At 53.9% G+C, this 17699-nt stretch overlaps 1 protein-coding gene across 1 annotated transcript; it reads left to right on the plus strand.

Moving 5' to 3' along the window:
* The first annotated feature begins 1835 nt into the window (after positions 1–1835).
* On the plus strand, positions 1836–16851 carry RTN4RL2 (reticulon 4 receptor like 2). Its single transcript, XM_003801336.3, has 3 exons — positions 1836–2189; positions 8002–8483; positions 15490–16851. The coding sequence occupies exons 1-3, from the start codon at positions 2159–2161 to the stop codon at positions 16237–16239; spliced, it is 1263 nt and encodes a 420-aa protein (XP_003801384.1). The 5' UTR covers positions 1836–2158; the 3' UTR covers positions 16240–16851.
* The last annotated feature ends 848 nt before the right edge of the window (positions 16852–17699 follow it).

The raw sequence follows: 17699 nt of genomic DNA on the forward strand, positions 1-17699 counted from the left end.
CGAGAGGCGTCCCTTGTGTTTCTACCTGACCGAAAATAATTTGGGAGCTTGAGAGGGGTGGGGAGCCCCAAGGTTAAAGAATGGAACCAGAAGGGGGCGCCCAAGCGTCCAGGTGCAAGAGCGCCGGGAGCTTGCGAAAAGAGATGCGGCGAAAAGGGAACCGGAGATAGAGACCAGAGAAAGAGTGACACCGAGACACACACAGACAAGGAGAGCCAGAAAGGCAGGGAGCTCTACGAAGAGAAGGGACGAAGACACAGAGACAGTGAGAGAAACAAGACAACGGCAGAGAGAGACGTACAGAGGGGGAGGAAAGAACGGGGGATGGCAAGAAAGGGAAGAAGGGAGGAAGGAAAAAAAGAGAGAGGACAGAGAGACCACAATCTATGAATAAGAGTAGGGGGAGAAAATGAGAGAAATTGAATGAGAATGAACTAGAAACAGTGGAAAGAGAAGAATGAATGGGAAGAATGAGACCAACATTTAAAAAGCACCGACTGTATGCCAGGCACTTCGCTGGAGTCTGGCACCGACCGACCGAAAAAGAGAAGACGGAGAACAGGAGGCGGGGCGGGGGGTTCGCTGCTTTCCTTGCGGAAGTGGCGTCCCGGGGCTACCTCGCTCCCGCGGGTCTGTCCGACTGCGCACAGATGGCCGTGGCACCCGCCGTACTCCCCGCTCCAGCAGCCCCAACCCCGCCCGCGCCGCTTGGCGATGGTTCCCAAAGCGGCTCCCCGGAAGGCTCAGCACCTATCCCACGCTGGGGCAGCTCGGACAAAATGCGGGGCTGCCCCCCAGGCAAGTCAAGACCGGGACAAACGGCATCACGGCCTTTGTAAGAAGGCATTTAGGACCTAGGTCACGAAGGGCTCGAGGGGCCCCCGTGAGACCAGAATTCACCCCTCTTTAAAAGGGGTTAGAGAGGAAGTTCGCGTGAAGTCACCTTCTCCTCCCCACCCTTTGGTCCTCTCCTGCCCCCACTCCCCGCGGAAGATGAGATACCCTCCTCCCGGACACATCACAACAAACACATAAAAACACACACACTCGCACACGTGCCCAGTCTTGCATCCGCTCGAAAATGCAGTAAGCAGCACGCATGTACTCCGACACAGACCCTTGCCACCCACCCCCAAGACTGCGAGGGCAAAATCTTGCACAGTCTCATGTTTCCCACCAGCGCAGACACGCACGCTGGTGGGCACTCAGCGGCTCACCAGTGCGCACACTCACGCGCCCCTCCCTGCTTCCCTGGACCGGTGTAAGAGGTTGCGTGCAAGCACTCGGAGTCACACCCACACAAGCATCCTTCTGTACGCGTGCACACTCATATGTACTCGATCTTCCACACAAACTCTTGCATAGATGCTATTCTTACAGTCGCACACGCTGGGCTTGGAGTCTAGAAAAGGGAAAATGGGAATCTTGGAGTTCCCTCAGGGGCGAAAAATGTTGGAGACCCGGACGTTGGAGCAAGGGACGCTGCTTAGAGATGGGGCGGCGGGGGAGGAGGGGGAGTGACCCAGAAGCTCATCTTCTCCAGGAAAGTTGGGAGGAGGGAACAGGAAGAGTCCACAGGGTTCCCTTACACTACAGCACTCCTTCAAAGGGGGATTTCTCTAGAACTGTGGCGCCGCGAAGGCGATCGAACACTGTCCTCCGGGTCCCCCAAGAAGGGGAGGGGGCGGGAATGGAGGGTGTTAGCCGCTTCCGCCTCCTAGTGGCCAGGAAATGGTTAAGTCGGCCAGCTAGCAAGCGAGGGAGGAGCCAGAGGGTGCGGGAAGGGGGGGTTGGTTAGGAAGATCTTCCTAGCTGTCCCCACACTCCCTCGGCGAGCAGCCGGGGCGCACGGACAGCCAGACTGACGGACTCTCGCGCGGACCGTGCTGCTAGAGCGGTGCAGGCACTGGGCGTTGACTGTCAGCCCCAGCCCTTCCCGCCCCGTTGCGCCCCGCCCCGTCCCGTCGGGGCCGATGGCTCCTCCCGAGGTCCGCGGCCCGGGGGGCGCAGGATAGAGCGCCGCGGCCCGGCCACGAAGCCCGGGGACTCCCGGGCCCTCCCGGAGCCCTGCGGGGTCCCCGCCGTGCGTCCGGCGGGCTCAGGGAGCGAGTGGGAGCGCCCTCCCCCCGCCACCCCCTCCCCAGAGCGTCGAGACAAGATGCTGCCCGCGCTTAGGCGCCTGCTGCAAGGTAAGAACCCCCACCCGCGGGAGAGCGGAGGGCATCTGGGGGGAGGAGAACAAGGAGCCCCTTCTCCCTGAGATTGAGGGTGGGGCATTTGAGAGGGTGGGGTAACCAGGGGACAGGGTAAAAGCTTAGCGTTGGGGCCGCGCCCCGGCCCCCAGAGCTGCTCTCTGGAGGAGGGCACCTGGCTCGGAGCTGCTGGGGTGTGCGGGGAGCTCGTGACCGAGGAGGGACGCAGGGACGAGAGGACCCGGCCCAGACCGAAGGGGGGAGGGAGGCTCAGGTTCCGCTGTCCGGGCTCCACCTGCTCCGGGGGACGTGGAGGACTCGGGCCGGCTGGGGGAAGCGCCGACTCAGCAACTCCTCGTACCCAGTGCCTCAGCACTTTCCAGCCACCTGGGAGGACAGAGGATGTGGGTAGGGGGTTGTCTGAGGGGGTAGGGGGCGCAAAGCGAAATCCAAATGGCCCTCATTGGTAAGACAGATGGAGGGCGCTAGAAAGGAAGTTCCACGGACTGAGTGACAGACAAGGGTGTGGAATGGAGATTGGGGGTGGGGTGGAGAAAGGGTCGGAGAGAGGGCGATAGGAAGGGAGGGGGTCAAAGATGGAGAAAGTGGTCAGGGCAGCAAAGAGAAGAAAGAGAGAATGGGGCGGAGGGAAGGAAGAGGAATAAAGGCTAGACGGAAGAAGAGAGAAGAGGGAAGTTGGACTCAGATGAAGACCAAGGAAGGGGAGAGGAGTCAGAGCAGGGGAGGGGTGGAGAGAAGCCTAGGGACCTGGACCCAGAAAATGAGGACTGGGACGCTGAGCACTGGAATGGACAAGGGGAATGGGAAGATCAGAAACCAGAGAAGGATGGTGATAGTGGATAGAAATGGGGTATCAGGAATGGGAGAGGAGGGCCAAAGATGAGCACTAAGGTTTTGGAAGGGGCGCCATTGGTGGGAGGGGCTGGGGTAGACCAGGGTGCAGATGGGGCTGCAGAGGAGGTGAGGGGAGGGGAGAAGGAAGAGAAAGGCTGGGAGAGAGGGCCTAGGGGTGCTGCTCAGGGATGAGACAAAGAGGCTTCTGGTAACCACTCCACGTGGGAAGCCCTCCATTCCCAAAGCTCCTGCTTCTTTCCAGGAGTGGCTATTGGGCCAAGTGTGGGCTCCAGGGGCTCCAAGCTAAGGGCCTTGGAAGTGGCTGTGAGGGAGAATGGGAGAAGTTTCGAGTGGGGTAGCAGCCTATGAGGGTGGGCAACCCGGCTGGCTCCACACTGCCATTTATATCTCCAGGCCCTCAGATCCTGCTGCCACCACCACCACCACAGTGGCTGCTTATTTTGGGGTGTTACATTCTGGCAGAGTGAGAAGCTGTTTGCAGCAGCTCTAAACCCCCGTCACCCGCGTCAGTGCCTCCCCAGGCCCCTGCGTCACTGGCATCACCACCACCTTCATCCCACTCCTCAAGTCCCACCTCCTCAGCCCCTGCCCCCTCAGCATCTGCCTGAAGGCCCCAGCCCTTCCCTGAAGCAGCCTGTTGGGTGTGGAACTGTTGCTTCTCATCTGGGACCCTGTGCCCATCCTTCCAGAGTCAGAGGCCTCAGCTCTTTTTCCAGGGAGCATACTATCCCTGGGACACTCTGCCCCAGCAACTCTGTCCTGGGGGTTGGCACCTTGGCTCCTGACCTCTTCCCTGGGCCCAGTTGCCTCCACTTTTAGATCCTTCTTCCACAGGGGCCTCTCACCTTTTAAAGAATGACTCTTGGGATGAGAACTTTGTTTCTGCGCCTTAGTACTCCAAGATTTGATAGCCCAGAGTCCTTGACAATGGTCCCTAGTGAATAGATACTTTTTTGCTCTGGGCAAGTCAGCCTTCCAGATCAATACCCTGTTCTGGCCTCTGTCTGCTCCCTCCCCTGGTCAGTTCTGACCATATCTTCTGGACACTGGTCATCTCCTCTTGACTTCCAAATTCACCCACTACCCAGAAGCAAACATAACTTGAAGCCAAGAAATGAAAGTTGCGGGGAGAGACTTCCTTGCCTTGACCCTGAACTGCCAACCAGACCTAGCACTGTGACTGGCCCCGCCATAGGCATGTAGGTGCAGTTTTTATCCTCCCTTTACCTCAAGGGCAGCTTCGAGCACATTCAGGGGTAGTTCCATGGATGATGGGGAGGCTTCCCAAAGAAAGGTCAGAGTCCCTTCTGACTCAGCATCCCTCCTTTCCAAACTGGGTTCCACTTTGAACTAGCTGCACATCCTGAGGCAACTTATTCCATATTTCTGGGCCTCTCTTTCTTCATCTGCAAATTGGGAGCCATAGTATTGATTTCCCAGGGGGGTTACGTTATGCTGTATTCTGTGGTTAAAGCAGTTCACAAGTACAAATGCAGTGCCTGGCACTCAGTAGGCACTTAGTAACAGATGGTTTCCCCCATACCCTGCTCTACACTCCGGCAACTCTAGCTGGCTCCTGCTGACTTCAGAGGAAGGGTGAGCAGAGGGGGTGGGGGCCCTGCTACAAAGGGCTCTCTCTCCTGTGCCTGTAAGGTAGGGAGGGATAAAGCAAAGGCTTCCCAGAAAGATAGTGAAGACAGATTGGAGACCAGGGTCAGGAGGCCTGGGCTGCTAGCTCAGCCCACAGTGGTGCTACCTGTGAAATGAGGTGAAATGCTCAAGGTGGCCACTGAATCACTGGCCCCCCCATTCCAGCTCTGTTACTCTGTGCACCTTGCCCTAGTCTCTGCTGATGATTCACAGAATAAGGGCCAAGAGTGAGGGTGTGGTCCTGGAAGGGAGAGGAGAGATGGGTCTAGGGGGCAAGGTGGTAAAGCAGGTGAGAAGCAGTGAGTGGGGAGGGGACTTGTGAGAAGGAAAAGGGCATGAGAAGGAGAAGGCACAGTGCTGACCAGGGCAAGGGAGGGAGAGAAAAGCCCAGCACACCAGGCCCAGGCCAGGCCCACGGCCTCTGCTCTGGAATGCTCACTGCTCATTCTGGCCCCAGTGGGCCTGGGGGCAGAGAAACCCAGAGCCTCTCACTTTCCCCTCCTCCTCCTTGCCTCTAGTGAGAGCTGCAGCCTGAATTATGGATGAGGCTCCTTGGGTTACAGCTGCTTTGCACGGCGGTGGCGAGGGCCAGAAATGGCAACAGAGTCACTGTTACGCAGCGGCTGTCATAGAGGGGCCCCCAGCTCAGGGTCCCTCCTCACAAGGCCTGCTGGGAGTACCATGGAGGGCTGGAGTGGGCCATGACTAGGGGAGATGTGGGGACACAGGGAGGAGTGTGAGGCAATGGAGAAGAGTGCCATGATGTGGGCAGGTGGGAAGCAGGAGGGAGTCATGGGTAAGAAGGGTGAGTAGGGGCCCTTCCCAGCCCCTGCTGAGCTTGGGGCTGAGTTTGGAACTTCTGGAGTGGCCCCTAATTTGAGGTCTGTCTGGGATTAGATGTCCCTCCTTCTGTCTCTCCTGGGGTAGCAGTCAGTCCTGGAGGCTGGAGGAAGAGCTCTGTAATCCTCCAGAGGACTGGCAGCCATCAGAGCTCACACTCTTGTGAGCTTGTGGATAAGGGGTGGGATTAAAGGATCAGAGAAGGATTTGGCTTCTTTTGGTGTCAAGTCCTTGGGGAGGTGGAGCTCAGAGGGTGACTCTGACAGGAAGGGAAAGGCCCTCGCTGGGCATCAGGAGATTCTTTTCTGGTCCCTACGCTGTCACCATTTTGCTGTCTAACCTTGGGCAAGTTGCTTGCCCTCTCTGAATAGCACCAGTTGTCACCTCAGTAGATAGAACAGATGCTTGAATGAGATGAACCTGGAGGACCTTTCCAGTGCTGAAATCTCCAGTTCTAAGCCCCAATCCTCAGCTCTCATAAAATCCACCTAGGGTCCCACACTGTGATCCCTCACCCCACCTTTGCCTGTTTCAGATAGGGGTGAGAGACATGCTCCTCCACCCCACGTGGCTCTGAAAAACTCAGGAGAAAGTAATCGTGAAACGCCGCACGGGGGAGGGGTGAGAAGGGCCGAGAAACGCGGAGGTGGTGTGAACGAATGGAACAGCAGCCGCTGTGTCACTGAGTATTACATCACACCCAGCCTACACATGCACGGGGCCTGGCATTCACACACACGCGGAGGACAGCCAGCACACGCTTGCACACACCGCACCGCACCGCACCACACCGCACCGGCGCAGCACGGGCTGGCACTGGGGCAGGCTGTAGGGTCCCCCACAGGAACCTGTCTGGGAACTGCACCTGTGTGTTCCCCTCTCTGGAAGCAGCACATCAGATAGCCTGTGATGCCAACCCCACACTCAGGGCCTGTTGGTACCATGCATGTACACCTGGCTAGACAGTACTTCATTTGGTGAGCACCTAACTCACACCGTCACCCAAAATCACATACACACACATTTGCACACTTATTCACACAGACAGCAACTTCAGGAGAGTGAAACATTACACACAAAATAACCACCAAGTATGTACAGTTCGCAGCCTTGGAGATCGCACACTCAAAATCATTGACCCCTCAGTTACTCCCAGGATCTCTGAACCACAGGAAACCCCAGGATATTGGGGTCCAAGAACGAGGGCTTCCTCTCCTGTGCCTTTAAGGCCTCGTATGATGCCTACAGTGAAGGTGTTCAGTCACTGCTTGCCCAGGGAATGACTGCCTGGCTTTGGGGGTGCAGGTTTCCCTTTCCCCCAGGCAAAGTGCCAGAAGAACATACAGGGAATCATGACAAAGTGTAGAGGCCAAGCTAGTTCCAGCCCAGAACTTTATCAGGAGTTAAAGGGCAGGAAGACGGGGGAAAAGGATGATGAGGGCCTTTGCTATCATTGCTCAGGAATATAGGCACCTACACTTGACTCCCTGGCCCCCAGGCCCTTGGACTCTACTAACGTACTTTTCCATCTATATCATAAGAAGATGTGTCATGTCCAACCTTCAAAAGTTACATTGAAAAAAATATTTTATTTAACTTTGAATGAGAGCCTGGAGTATAAAATTCAGATTCCCAGGTTGTCCCACAGGAATTCTGATTCTGGGGTCGAGGAGCTGCATTCTTTCTGGGACCCACGCTGATCCTGTTGCCTGTGGCTGTTGGCCCCACTTAGAGACCCACTGACCCCTAATTTCTAAAGCCCCTCCCAGCATGCAGAGGCTCTGGCTCTGCAAAGGTGAAAACTGGGCAGGTGAGAGAGGCAGGACACTGGGCACCAGCAGGCTTGGCAAGGCTGGACACCAGGGTGGCCAGGGGCTATCTCCCATGGGCCTTGAGACACAAAGTGTCTCAAGTTAGTTCCAGTCATTCTCAAATGGGGTGATTGTGCTCCCAGAGTACATTTGTCAATGTCTGGAGACATTTTGCTTGTCACAACCGGGGGCAGGGTGCTGCTGGCAGCTAGTAGGCAGAAGACAGAGAAGCTGCTAAACGCCCTATGGAGGGCGGCCCCCACAACAAGGAGCGATGGCCCAACTGTCAGCACCGAGGCAGAGAAACCCTGATGTTAGTCTTTTGATATTAATCTCTAAACAAGGTCAAACGTACCATAGTGAAAACAGGAATGAAAAGATGATCTTTCAGCAAATGACTTTAAATGTATCACAGCGCTTTCTACCATGTCCTCTTGGCATTATGTTTTAATACACCAGGAGGCTCAGAAAGTGGAAGTGGCCAAGCCATTGGGGACTGTGAGGTTGCGCCTGGAACCCCCAAATACCGGAGTTCCAGGGCTCCCGGGCTTAGCAGGGTGAATGGGCAGGCCCCTGGCTGGCCTTCTGCCCTGGCAGCCCACCCAACCGGGGTTCATTTCTCCTCCCCACAGCTCCCGCCTCGGGCTGCCTCCTGCTCATGCTCCTGGCGCTGCCCCCAGCAGCTGCCAGCTGCCCCATGCTCTGTACCTGCTACTCGTCCCCGCCCACCGTGAGCTGCCAGGCCAACAACTTCTCTTCCGTGCCGCTGTCCCTGCCGCCCAGCACACAGCGGCTCTTCCTGCAGAACAACCTTATTCGCACACTGCGGCCGGGCACCTTTGGGCCCAACCTGCAGACCCTGTGGCTCTTTTCCAACAACCTCTCCACTATCTACCCGGGCACCTTCCGCCACCTGCAAGCTCTGGAAGAGCTGGACCTCGGTGACAACCGGCACCTGCGCTCCCTGGAGTCTGATACCTTCCAGGGCCTGGAGCGGCTGCAGTCACTGCATCTGTACCGCTGCCAGCTCAGCAGCCTGCCCAGCAACATCTTCCGAGGCCTGGTCAGCCTGCAGTACCTCTACCTCCAGGAGAACAGCCTGCTCCACCTACAGGTGAGCCTGCCCTGAACCCAGTGGCCAGGCCTCTGCCCCACCCTGTCCGGTGTGGGTCCCTTCTCTCTCCCCTAGACCATCCTTCCTGCCTTAGCATCTCCATCTCTCTATTTCTCTCTGTCTCTTTCCTAAGTCTCTGTCCCTCTGGCTTTCTCCAGGGCCGTTTGTTTACTTTGTCTCCTCTGTCCATCTTTCTCTGTCTTCCCCTCTCTGCCTCCCTCTTGCTCTGTCTCGCTAACTCCCCAACCTTCCTCTGTCTGCCTCTGCCTGTCTGTCTACCTATCCCTTTCTGTCCCTCTCTGCCTCTCTCACTAACTTGCCTCCCCCATCTGTCTTCTGCCTCTTCTGTCTGTCTCCCTTCACACACCCACTCTGTGCACACCCCCATGTCTGTCTGGGTGTGTGTGTGTATGTGTCTCTTTCCGTGATCTCTCCTTTCTCCATTTTTGCCTTTGGGGGACTCTGCCTTCCCCAGGCTCTCCTGCCCAAAGACCTTTGTGGCTGCTTTCCTCATCCACCCCCACGTCTGCCCACACCACTGGTGCCCATAGAAGATTCTACTTCTCTCCAACTCACTGGGTAATGGAACGGGGAAACCCACACCCTTTCTAGATACCAGTTCCCTAAACCTGTCATCTGGGTGCAAGGGAAGAAGAAGAAGAAAAAAAAAAAGGTAAATTTCTGTTATGCAGGCAGAAAATGGATGTTCTGAAAATGGAAGGAATAACAGTAATTGTTATTTATTGTTATTATTATTGATCTAATTATTGTTTATTTTGTTCTTATGCTGACTATTTGACAGCCAATTCCTCCTATTCCCTTTCCCGAGGTAGCAAGAAGAGACCCTCCAAATCACCCTCAGAGAAAAATCTTCCCCTGGCTGCATAGCCTTTGTCTGGCAGGGGACAAGAATATCCCAATTCTCCCCTGTCCCCACTCAAACCTGGAAGCTGCTTCCTCCTCCCCATCTAGTGCTGGTGCTAACTAGTTACCAGTCTGCAGACTGGAAATAAAGTCAGTGTTGATGACACTAATGATAGTACAATAGCAATAACAATTTGATAAACCTTTATTGAGCACCCACCTTGTGCTAGATGCTAAGAATATAGTAGTGAACAAAACATTCTGATGGAGAAATAAGTGAAATGCATTGTATGTTGGAAAAACATCTTAATGTTATAACTGCATAAATAGTAATTGTAATAACAGCAGCCACTACCACTCAATGGACACACAGTGTTGGGCACTGTGCTGAGCGCTTTACAGGTATCAACTCTGCCATTTACAAGTGTCTTGAGATTTTTTATCCTCCTTGGGCCTCAGTTTGCCCATCTGTAAGATAGTAATAGCAAGAACACCCATCTCTTAGGGGTTTTGTAAGCATTAAATGCATGAATAATTTGTAAAGCACTTAGAATAGTGCTTGGCATACGGTTAAGCACCATATAAATGCTTGTTAAGTGCTATTTTTAAAAAAGAAATGAGCCTTATTTAACATTAGGTTTGGAGGAGGGGCCCAACTTGTACCCCATCCAGGAGATTTGTATCGACTTCAAGGATTATCCTGAGGTCATGGGTGGGTCCCCAAACTCACCCTCCTTTCTTTTTTGCCAAATTTGCCTAGCAACTTACAGTTTATGAAATGCACTCGGCCACCTCATCTCATTTCTACAACCCTGTTGGGAAGTTGTTTTCATCTTTGTGTTAACATGGGGAAGCTGAGGCTGAGGGCCCCAAAGACTTTGTAGGAATACAACAGCCTCTAAACATAAATCTCTTATTGAAACCACTGTCCAAGTGACTAAGGGTTTATGTCTTCTCCCCATCATGCTGAGTCTCACAGCAGTCTAGGGAGGGATACTTAGGGATTGTAGGGACGTGAAATGGATGTTCCTGAGGCCAGACAGCCAGGAAGAGCTGGTGCCTAAGCCTGCTTGGTCTGATGACATTTCAGTAGGACGGCTTCTGAAGCACAGCTGAATGTGCTCATTTTTGTTTGTTTTTTGTTTGTTTGTTTGTTTTTATTGAATGGTAACTATGTACATTAATGCACTTCTGGCGTACAGTGTGGGGTTTTCACATGCAATCCGAACTACTTCCATCAAACTGGTCAACAATGTGCTCATTTTTGAAAGCACATGTTTTGAAGCTAGCCAGATCTAAGTTCCAATCCTGGCTCCTATATGACTCTCAATCTCCATTTCCCTATGATTGCACTGCTGCACTCTGGCCTGGGCAACAGAACAAGACCCTGTCTCTAAAGAAACAAAACAAACAAACAAACTCAAAAAAACTCCATTTCCTCATCTATAAAATGGCAGTTACAATAGTACTCAATAATCTTAGAAATTCTTAATGACCCAAGAAGTTCTGTAGGGATTAAAATGTAAGGCATTTAGCATAAAGCCACACTCTCAAGACAGGAGTACCCACTACAATTATTATTATTATTATTATTAATACTATCAGTACTGGTACTACCACTACAATTAGTAAAGTCCTGAACTCCTTATCAATATATGAATTGTTCAAGAGGAATCTGGAGTCAGAAGACCTGAGTTTGAATCCCAGCTCTGCTGTTTTCTGACTTAACTTGAGGCATTTCCTCCCTAAGCCTCAGTTTCCTTATCTGTAAATGAGGAATAACACAAATAATATCTTCCACAAGGAATGTATGTGTATAATAAATGAGTTAGTGTACATAAAGCATGTAGTTTCGTGCTGACTAAATCATGTTTTGGGTTTTTTTTGAGACAGTCTCATTATGTCGCCCTTGGTAGAGTGTCATGGCATCACAGCTCACAACAACCTCAAACTCTTGGGCTTAAGTGATTCTCTTGCCTCAGCCTCCCAAGTAGCTGGAACTGCAGGTGCCCACCACAATGCCCAGCTATTTTTTGTTGCAGTTGTCATTGTTGTTTTAGCTGGCGCAGGCCAGGTTCAAGCCCACCAGCCTCAGTGTATGTGGCTGGCGCTGTAACTACTGTGCTACGGGCACTGAGCCCTAAATCATGTTATTATGACAAAATGCTCTATCAGTGTGTGGGCCAAAAGTAGCAGTCAGGGCCTGGGTTCAGCAAAAGCCCGGGCAGAGATGATCTCAGGTGGACACAGGGGCCTTCTGAAATGGGCAGTGTTTGTTCTGTTCCCCTGGTGTAAATGGTACCAAGCATCAAGGAAAGAGAGCATCTTCACACCTGGCCCTTTCTCAAGGAGAAAGAAAGAGACAGCCTCTGCCTGTGAACGGCCTGGTGGAACTAGGCTGGGAGATGCTACAGGCAGGTGAGGAAATACGTGGGCTGGAGTGAGATACCCAAGAGGCAGGTGTGACCCAAGATAGAACTAGTCTTGCCCTGCAAAGGGAGCTTTAGAGGAAGGGGACCATAGCTTTTCAGGATGTGAAGGGTAGAATGGAAATGGGTGGGTGAAGGTTCTCATGAACTGTCTCCTATCTTCCAGGCACTGTGCCCAGTGATTCATTCATCAATCAATACCTATTTACTGAGCACTTACTACCTGCTAGGGTGTTCTAGGTGCCAAGGATTTAGGGGTGAATAAAAAAAACAGCATCCCTATACTCCTGGAGCATATTTCCTACTCCAGTATAGCTGGATGACACCCATTTTCTCTTTTTATCATTACAGTAGCCTACATGGTTTAAAAGCAGTCTTTGCACCTAGGCAAACCAGATCTGAGTTTGAATCTCAGCCCCACCTCCAGGCTTTGGGCAAGTTACTTAACTCCAGTGAGCCTCAATGGACCCATCTGTGAAATGGAGATGATAACCTGTATGGGGCGGGTAGAGTTGTGAGGATTAAAGGAGATATTACTTCAAAGGGCTCAGCTCGATGCCCAGTACACAGTAAGTATCCAGTGAATAGTAGTTACTCAGCAGTTATATCAGTAGTTTAACAGTGAGGATGCTAAGGCTCAGCAAAGTTAAAGCACCAATCCAAGGTCACCCAGATAGTAAGAGACACAACCTAGACTTGGCTCAGGTCTGCCTGACTTCAGAGTACCGCTGTTCAGAGCTCTGTCTTTAGAGTTCACAGCCACATTTCACTACGTTTTAGCTGTTGGACCCTGGGCAAGTCCCTTCACTTCTCTGAGCCTCCCTGTCCTAATCTCCAAAATGAAGATAAGAATAGTATCCACCCTGCAGAGTTGTGATGATCAAGTTACTATGTAGGATCTGTGTAGCACAGAGCTTGGCACATGGTAAGAGCTCAGTAAGTTACCTGCTTGCCGTGCTGACGCGGATGCTGACGACAATACCCATCACAGACTGGTGAGCACCAAGCAGGGAGGTGCCTGGCACAGGGCAGACATTCAGTACAGTTTTGCTGAATGAGTGAGGTACATCCCAGGACACACCAACTCATAAATATCAGATGAGGATGGGATCTTAAAAGATCCCAAGTCCCTTTTTTCACAGATGAAAAAACCAAGGCCCAGAGAAGTGCTTGGAGCTGTCCAAGGTCACACAGCCCAGCAGCTGATTTGATTAATGCCAAAGCTGGGAGGTTGGAGGAAGGCAAGGTTAAGAACAGGATGCTGTCAGAAAAGGGGGGCAGGGATGTTATGTTAAATTCCAAATGGATGCAGAGAGCTGTGAACTGGCCAGGCGGGAGGCGGGAGGCGGGAGGCGGGGGAAATGTGGTTTTTGAAATGGAAGAGGATGACTTTAGCACACATTCTCTGCTGCCCAGAGGGAGGGGGCAATTGCAAGGGTAGGGTGGGGGAGGAGGGCTAGGGCTGTGAAAGTCAAGAGCTTATTAATGCACAGAGAACGGTTTTAACCATGGAGAGAGGAAGGACCGGATTTAAGAGCTACAGTCAGGGAAGTGGCATGGGATTTGGCAACAGCTTGGTTAGGGGGAGGGAAAAATGGACCCCAAGGCTGAGGCTCAGAGAGGGGAGGGGCCGCACATTTTGCAGAGAAATGAAAGGAAGGAGAGGAGGCTAGAACCAAGAAACTCTGTAGCCCAAAACATGGGGCTGTGAGTCAAAGGCACCTGAATTCTCTAGAGTCTCTGAACCTTCCATCTTTCTTTCCTGAATTCCCCGAAGTGCCGGGATTACCTCTGCTCCCTCTCCCACCTCCCATATGGATCCTCTGACCATTCATCTTTGGGTGTGCCCTCCTCATGCCAACATTCTATGACATAGGGGAACCCTAATTAGCTGTGTCAATGGAAAGGATTCAGAGCCCACTCCTCAAGTGGGCTGGGAAGAGAACAGGGCACCAGGCCATGTTAAGCCAGGCTGAAGCTAAGGGGCAAGGGGGTAACAGGAAGCCAGGTGAAGACCTGAGTAGAGATCTGGGGTGGTAGCAGCAAGGGGCAAAGAATGGTGGTTTCATAGGCAGCTGAGAAGGTTGAGGGGGACGGATCGGATCTCAATGTGGCCAAGAGGAGGACTCTTGGCAGGCTCAGTTCCTGTAGCGGAGAGGGCGGAAGGCAGATGGGAGGGGGCGAGAATAGGCAGAGCACAGGAAGGTGGAGGCTGTGGGTGTAGGCTGAGAGTCAACGGCCTCCCCCAACCTGAGGCCTCTGGCCAGGCTCCTGGGTGGCATGGGGAGGGGGTCATCTCTCCAGGTAGTAAAGGGAGGGAGAGCCATAGTCAAGAAACAGGACCCAAGGGTGAGCTGCCCTGAGCATAGAGGATGCTCCTGTCCCTGAGAGCCAGGCCTCAGTGCTCTCCTCTGTGAAAAGTGGCTGCTGGAGCACTTGCTCCCAAGTCAGCCGCTCATCAGAATTCCCTGGGGAACTGGTTAAAATGCAGAGTCCAGCAGTCCCCACTGTTACTGTGGGTCATGCCCACCCCTGTTAATTCCAAACTCCCAGCACTAACAGGGCCTGTCTCAGTGACTCCCCATCCCAGGCAGGTAGGGGATAGTAACACAAACATCTGGTTGTAGCAGCTCAGCTTCCAACTTCTCTCTCCCTCTCCCACCTCTGGGGGGTAGAGTTGATGCCTGGTCCCCTGGATACACAGTTAAATTTTTGGCTCTCAGCAAGCTCCTCTTTCGGAGAGAAAAAGATGGGACCTAATGCCAACTGAGCCCCTATTGTCATAATAACCAGCATTTATTGATGGTTGACTATGCACCTGCCAGGTACTGTACCCTTAACAGCAATATATCATCCACCCCTCATTTAGCCTGCTGAGGGAGTTGTTCTGCCTGTTTCCCATACAGAGGAAACTGAGACTCAATGAGGTTAAATAACTTGCCCAAAATAACGCAGCTAGGGAAATGGCAAACTGGATTTTGAACCAGGGCCTGAGCCTGTGGACTGCATCACTGGACCAAACCCCGTTTGCCAGGCACATGCCCAGCACTTCCCTCATATGGTCTTTATGTGAACTGTCTTCTTTAATCATCATTACAAATTCATGAAGTCCATATGCACATCTCCATTTTACATCTGAGGAAAGAGGCACAGAGAGACTACCGGCTTGCCTAAGTTGCAATAATGGCTAACTCATATTTAATAGAATGCCTAGCCTACGGAAACTTTGTTCTAAGCACTTTAATACATGTTGCCTCAGTGAATCTCCACATTTTACAGGTGAGGAAACTGAGTCACAGAGATCCTGCCCTGTGAAGGATCCGTAATTTAAAATCAGAAAGGGTGGCTCCTGAATCTGCGCAGAGCTTCTCCTCAGAGTGTGGTCCCTAGCATGGCCTGGCAGCGCGTAAAGACATGCAGATTCCAGGGCTCCGCCCCGGACCTGCGAACTCTGAGACTCTGGGCCCTCCTCAGAGGTCTGCCAGGGATTCTGATACCATGCTTACAGAGGAATAACTGATCTCAACTATACCACTTTATCCACAGCAAATAGGCTATCGAGGGCTGGGTTAGGACCCAGGACTTTATGAATCAAAAGGTCACACCCCTTGTTTTCTGCCTTGATGCCCCTCTTCCTGACCGCACCCAGGCCTGGGAGAGGCAGCCCCACCCTGCCTCAGAAGCACTCTCTTCTCTCCCTCCCCGCCCCACAGGATGACCTGTTCGCCGACCTGGCCAACCTGAGCCACCTCTTCCTCCACGGGAACCGCCTGCGGCTGCTCACGGAGCACGTGTTCCGCGGCCTGGGCAGCCTGGACCGGCTGCTGCTGCACGGGAACCGGCTGCAGGGCGTGCACCGCGCGGCCTTCCGCGGCCTCAGCCGCCTCACCATCCTCTACCTGTTCAACAACAGCCTGGCCTCGCTGCCGGGCGAGGCGCTCGCCGACCTGCCGGCGCTGGAGTTCCTGAGGCTCAACGCCAACCCCTGGGCGTGCGACTGCCGCGCGCGGCCGCTCTGGGCCTGGTTCCAGCGCGCGCGCGTGTCCAGCTCCGACGTGACCTGCGCCACCCCCCCGGAGCGCCAGGGCCGAGACCTGCGCGCGCTGCGCGAGGCCGACTTCCAGGCGTGCCCTCCGGCGGCTCCCACGCGGCCCGGCAGCCGCGCCCGCGGCAACAGCTCGTCCAACCACCTGTACGGGGTGGCCGAGGCCGGGGCGCCCCCAGCCGACCCCTCCACTCTCTACCGAGACCTGCCCGCCGAAGACTCGCGGGGGCGCCAGGGCGGGGACGCGCCCACCGAGGACGACTACTGGGGGGGCTACGAGGGAGAGGACCAGCGTGGGGAGCAGACGTGCCCCGGCGCGGCCTGCCAAGCGCCCCCGGACTCCCGCAGCCCCGCGCTCTCAGCCGGGCTCCCCAGTCCTCTGCTTTGCCTCTTGCTCCTGGTGCCCCATCACCTCTGACTGCGGTGCTGAGGCTGAAGAGGCCGGTGTCCAGTCCCCACACCTCCCACCCCAGAGCTGCCCCCCGCCCCCGCCGACTTGCTGCCTTTCTTCCACCGCCTCTCCCCTCCCGGTCTTCTCCCCCCTCCCCCACCAGGCCACCTCTCCCTACCTCCTGGGCTGTCCTGACTTAGGGCAACCCCAAGGGGGCTTGTACGGTAGCTCAGCCCTGTTCTCCCCAACACTGGCCATTGAATCTTCCCCATCCCAAGGCTGGGGTGGGACACCCCAGGCAACCGCTGACCCCTCTTCCAGGGCCCACTGTGGACGCCAGAGGGGCTTTCGCCTGCACAGCATCTTCCACCAGCAGAGCCTTTGGAAGCTCCCCCAGGGGAGCCCCACCCAGGACCCTTTGGAGGGACGCCTCAGTCAGGGCCAGGCTGACCCTGGGCTGCTGCTTATCCTAGCCCCTCGACCTCCTGACACTGGAGGAATACTTTTCTCCTAAGTCTACTCTGGACACTTTTAGGGCGCCTGGAGAGAACTTTCCTCTCCACTATGGCCCCTGTGTGGTGAAGATCAAAAGAAGTTGTTTGGGAAAACAAAAATTTATTAAAAAATTCTATTATTTTACTTCCTGTAAGAGTTGTTGGTTGAAGACCTCAAAAGTGGGAAGAGGTCTTAGAACTGTAAGGACTTTAGGGCCAGGAGGATTAGAAAAAAGAACAGAAGACAAAGGGGACTGGGATGGGCTTAAGGAAGCAAGCTAAGGTTCTGTGACTGGGGTGGAGGATGTTAGAGGACAGGAGAGGAAGAAGAAATGGGAAGGGAGGCCTGAGTCAGGTGGACTGGAGGAAGGGAATGGAATAGGGTTGGGGATTATAAGAACAGCGAATCAGGAACCTGGGGAGCCCCAAGTCTGGGGTCTTTACAGGGGCCTGTGTCAGGCTGGCTCTGAGGAGGCTAATGAGTTGGACTGGGGGGACCAGCCAGGCAAAAGCTCTGATGGAGGAGGGGCTGCCAGGCCTGGGGAGGGGGATGGGGGATGCTGGTAAATCAGAGGCAGGCTGTCCAGGTCACAGAATTATCGTTGTGAAATATTCATGGGCCTTTGGTCCAGATGCTATTTCAGAACAGTGAAAACGGGAGGAGCGTGTGAGCCTCAGGAAGAAGCCTAAAGCAATGCCACGCTCCACCAACCCCCACCTCTACCACCACCAGCCCAGACAGACCCAGAGACGCCCATACATGCACACCCACACTCTTGAGCTCTTGTTCACACACACTTGCCCAAAGCAGAGCTACGCAATACGTCAGGCACACCAACCACCCACAGGTCCCACAAAGAGGCAGATGCACCCCAAATACTGGCATGTGCACACCCGCTCAGCTGGGACCAGTGAAGAGACTACACCCAGAGTTGTCACATGCACAGACACCCCCCCCCCCAGGCTCTCCAAACAACCCAGATTTACAGTCTT

This window comes from Otolemur garnettii, unplaced genomic scaffold, assembly GCF_000181295.1.
Source record: "Otolemur garnettii isolate 467f Iridium unplaced genomic scaffold, OtoGar3 scaffold00209, whole genome shotgun sequence".
Taxonomy (NCBI): domain Eukaryota; kingdom Metazoa; phylum Chordata; class Mammalia; order Primates; family Galagidae; genus Otolemur; species Otolemur garnettii.

What these genes read in the sequence shown, in the direction of transcription:
- RTN4RL2 (XM_003801336.3), top strand. Translation starts at nt 2,159, where the DNA reads ATGCTGCCCGCGCTTAGGCGCCTGCTGCAAG. An exon ending in GCTTAGGCGCCTGCTGCAAG is followed by an intron (nt 2,190 to 8,001) that starts GTAAGAACCCCC and finishes TCCTCCCCACAG; the next exon opens with CTCCCGCCTCGGGCTGCCTC. An exon ending in ACAGCCTGCTCCACCTACAG is followed by an intron (nt 8,484 to 15,489) that starts GTGAGCCTGCCC and finishes CCCGCCCCACAG; the next exon opens with GATGACCTGTTCGCCGACCT.